The 3,933-nt window shown below is 50.0% G+C and overlaps 1 protein-coding gene across 11 annotated transcripts in view; it reads left to right on the top strand.

Moving 5' to 3' along the window:
* Nucleotides 1-359: 359 nt before the first annotated feature.
* slc8a3 (solute carrier family 8 member 3) overlaps nucleotides 360-3,933 on the top strand; it is an 86,945-nt gene continuing 83,371 nt past the window's right edge. For 9 of the 11 annotated variants that reach the window (XM_076299377.1, XM_076299375.1, XM_076299370.1 and 6 more), the window contains exon 1: nucleotides 519-2,182. In XM_076299377.1, the coding sequence (XP_076155492.1) occupies nucleotides 519-2,182 (1,664 nt within the window). Of the gene's footprint in view, nucleotides 2,183-3,933 lie in introns of all 11 variants that reach the window. The other 2 variants (XM_076299368.1, XM_076299367.1) reach the window with 1 other exon arrangement.

Here is a 3,933-nt window from a genome sequence, read left to right as displayed (position 1 = left end):
TGCCTGTGCAATAATGAGAAGGGCTGTTAAGTGATATCTATGTGCGTGCATCTTTGTGTATGTGTGTATTGTGTGTTAGCGTTTTATCAATAAATAAAACAGTGGGTTTGTGCGTGTGTGTGTGCGTGCGTGCGTGCATGTCTGTGTTTGTGTGTGCACATGTTTATTAAATGCAGTCATGAGTGTCCATCTCTGTCTGTGTCTCATCTGTGCTGTGCTCTGACTGCCCTCTCTTCCCAGGTAGTGTGGTCGAGCGCGGGAACCAAAAGTGTCCACAGACAGGAACCCAACTAACAGCCTAGTGCTGGATCCCCGGGGGACACAAAGAGAGGACGGACCCTTGAGACGACGGAGGGTGCATGGACCGCTCGAGGAGGACGACAGCGCCAGGCTCCTCGGGGGCCTGCCTCTGGCTCGGCCTTGTCGCCACGGCGATCGCCTTCATGTGCACGGAAGCGCACGTCACGCCAAGTCCCCTGCCCTTCACTAACTCCACCTGCAAACTCCACTCCAAATGCATGCCCGGCATCCTGCTGCCCATCTGGTACCCCGAGGACCCCACCATGGGCGACAAGATCGCCCGGGTCATCGTCTACTTCGTGGCCATGATCTACATGTTCCTGGGGGTGTCCATCATCGCTGACCGCTTCATGGCGTCCATCGAGGTGATCACTTCGCAGGAGAAGGAGATAGTCATCAAGCGGCCCAACGGTGAGACCACCACCACCACCATCCGCGTGTGGAACGAGACCGTGTCCAACCTGACGCTCATGGCCCTGGGCTCGTCGGCGCCCGAGATCATGCTCTCCGTCATCGAGGTGTGCGGCCACGAATTCCAGGCTGGCGAGCTGGGGCCCTCCACCATCGTGGGCAGCGCCGCCTTCAACATGTTCGTCATCATCGGCCTGTGCGTCTCGGTCATCCCCGAGGGCGAGGTGCGCAAGGTCAAGCACCTGCGCGTCTTCTTCATCACGGCCGCCTGGAGCATCTTCGCCTACATCTGGCTCTACATCATCCTGGCCGTCTTCTCGCCAAACGTGGTGCAGGTGTGGGAGGGCCTGCTGACCCTCGCCTTCTTCCCCATCTGCGTGCTGCTGGCCTGGATCGCTGACCGCCGCCTGCTCTTCTACAAGTACATGCACAAGAAGTACCGAACGGACAAGCATCGCGGCGTCATCATCGAGACCGAGAGGGCCAAGAGCATTGAGATGGACGGCAAGATGGCCAACTCGCACTTTGCCGGAGACGGCAGCACCCACGGCGTGCCCAGCAACCTCGTCGGACTGATTGACGGCAGTGCCGGCGGCAAGGAGGTGGACGAGTCGCGGCGCGACATGATCCGCATCCTGAAGGACCTAAAGCAGAAGCATCCGGAGAAGGAGCTGGACCAGCTGGTGGAGATGGCCAACTACTACGCCCTTTCGCACCAGCAGAAGAGCCGCGCCTTCTACCGCATCCAGGCTACGCGCATGATGACCGGCGCCGGAAACATCCTCAAGAAGCACGTGGCCGAGCAGGCCAAGCGCAGCGCCAGCGTGCAGGAAGTGCGGGTGGAGGGCGAGCCGGTCGAGGGCGCCGAGTTTGTGTCCCGCGTGGCCTTCGAGCCGGCCGTCTACCAGTGCCTGGAGAACTGCGGCGCCGCCTTGCTGACCGTCTCGCGCCACGGCGGCGACATCTCCAAGACCGTCTACGTGGACTACAAGACGGAAGACGGCTCCGCCAACGCCGGCGCCGACTATGAGTTCACCGAGGGCACGGTGGCGTTCAAGCCCGGCGAGGTGGTCAAGGAGATCTCCGTGGGCATCATTGATGATGACATCTTTGAAGAGGACGAGCACTTCTTTGTGCGCCTGAGCAATGTGCGCGTGCTGGAGGCCGAAGAGGAGGACGAGGAGATGCTGTCGCCCAACAGCCTGCCCTATCCCAAGGCAGTGCTCGGCTTCCCCGCCGTCGCCACGGTTACCATTCTGGACGACGATCACGCCGGCATCTTCACCTTCGAGAGTGACAGCGTGCACGTCAGCGAGAGCATCGGCGTCATGGAGGTCAAAGTGCTGAGGACTTCGGGCGCTCGGGGCACCGTCATCGTACCCTTCCGCACCATGGAGGGCCTGGCGAAAGGAGGCGGCGAGGACTTCGAGGACACGTACGGAGAAATGGAGTTCAAAAACGATGAGACCTGGTAAGGCCACATTGCTTTCTACTACTCTCTCATTCTTGCTGGTTTTTAAAAAGGGCTCTGTGTAGAATTGTTTGAGTTCGAGTTGTCTTGAGTTGTCTTGACAATGCCACTCATCCCGTGAGGTCAGTTCTCGGTCAATTTCGAATGCTTTCATGTTCATTATACGAACAGTTTTCAGTGTTATTTGGTTTGATCACACATGGAGACAATGAAACAAACACATGTGCAGACATGCATTAACAAAAGCTGTTTTTTCTTCTTTGATTGTTACTTCAACCTATCCATAAATAGCATTGCAAGGTGCACAGGAAAGTCGCCAAGGGTGGGTGTCAGCAATTTTATAAGTTCACGGAGAGCGTATGCTAAAGTCAGGGATCTTGGGATCAGGTTACTATCTGATCCAATGGTTTCAGCATTGTCTTAATCGTCCTCATCCTGGAGGTTGTATGGGGTTTCTGTCAAGTCTAGTTTTGTCTGATACTAAGGTTATGGGCCTCTCTTGTTGAAAGCACGGACAGGGTTTGTCAGAGCTGGTTATGTCTGATCGAGGCTGAATCAGAGAGGAGGAGTTGGGAAGAAGGTATTTTATACGGAAACTGTGACAGAAAAATGTGTTGGGTTAAAAAGTCTAGGTGTGTATTTAGAGTGTTAGTCCATTTGCATACAGTGAAATATAATAAGGTGAGATATTATGAGAGTGTTGATGAGCTGATACGCCTATTTGTATGTGTAAGCTTATATACTGTATTTACGAAATTCGCCCAAGAAGAACATCCAAGCACAACAAATTACTCCTTCCAAGAGTTTTCAAAGAAGAGAAAGTCAAAAAGAGTGTCACATCTATTAGTGCCCCATTAACAACAAATAGGGAAACCATTGGCCTGCTAAGAGATCCCTTGATTGTGAATAAGTGGAATAAAGGCTAGGGCATTTCTCTTCACTATCATTTGTGAATGGGCCTGTAGGGTACCTCTACCCCAACCTTAAAACTTTCTTTGTCATCATCATCATTTCATCATTCTCTTCTCTCACTGTCTATCTGTGGCACCATGCTGCATGTCAACCTATTTCCGTACATGCATTTGTTCAATAGTATGATCAGGCACATTCTAGTATCAGTGCACAAATACAAATGAATTGGGCCACATTAATAACTTGATACTTTATAAACCACTTATTAATCATTAATTAATTGTTATAATCAGCATCTACAACTATAAAAGCCATTCAAATAATGTTTACAGATGGTTTATAAATTAATTAGTAACCATTACCAAATTGTCAACCATCTATCTGTGTAATATTTATGGTTGATTTACAATTTTTTTGGTAAATTATTAGAAACTATTTACTTATTATCATTAACATACTAAACATTAATAAACAATAATTCACTATCTATGAACCAATCAAGGTTGGTATTAAATACATGAATTCATTCCTATTAGCATATGCACGTCTTCTGGTCGCCGCCTTCTTGAGGAAAAGCCTAGTACAAGTCAGCAGTAACAAGTCAAGATGGCGATAACCGGAAGAGTTAAGGTAATGCACTGACTTCATAAACAGTCCTTATTATAACCTCTCGGTACACTTACAAAGTTTACAGTACTTTGTTATTGTACTTTGGTTCTATGCTATGTTGAGCTTTGTCATTGTATTTTGGTACTATGTTATTTTGAGCTTTGTTTTTGTACTTTGGTACTATGTTATTTTGAGCTTTGACGTGGTGTCATACCCCTTGCGCTATCACT

The sequence above is a fragment of the Alosa pseudoharengus genome, unplaced genomic scaffold (genome assembly GCF_046254945.1).
Source record: "Alosa pseudoharengus isolate Yale_2024_CS ecotype anadromous, Long Island Sound unplaced genomic scaffold, YU_APseudo_1.1 YU_APseudo_1.1_scf_22, whole genome shotgun sequence".
In the NCBI taxonomy this organism is placed as follows: Eukaryota; Metazoa; Chordata; class Actinopteri; order Clupeiformes; family Clupeidae; genus Alosa; species Alosa pseudoharengus.
The sequence above is the reverse complement of the archived record's forward strand: the minus strand, read 5'-3'. Positions and strand labels throughout refer to the sequence as shown.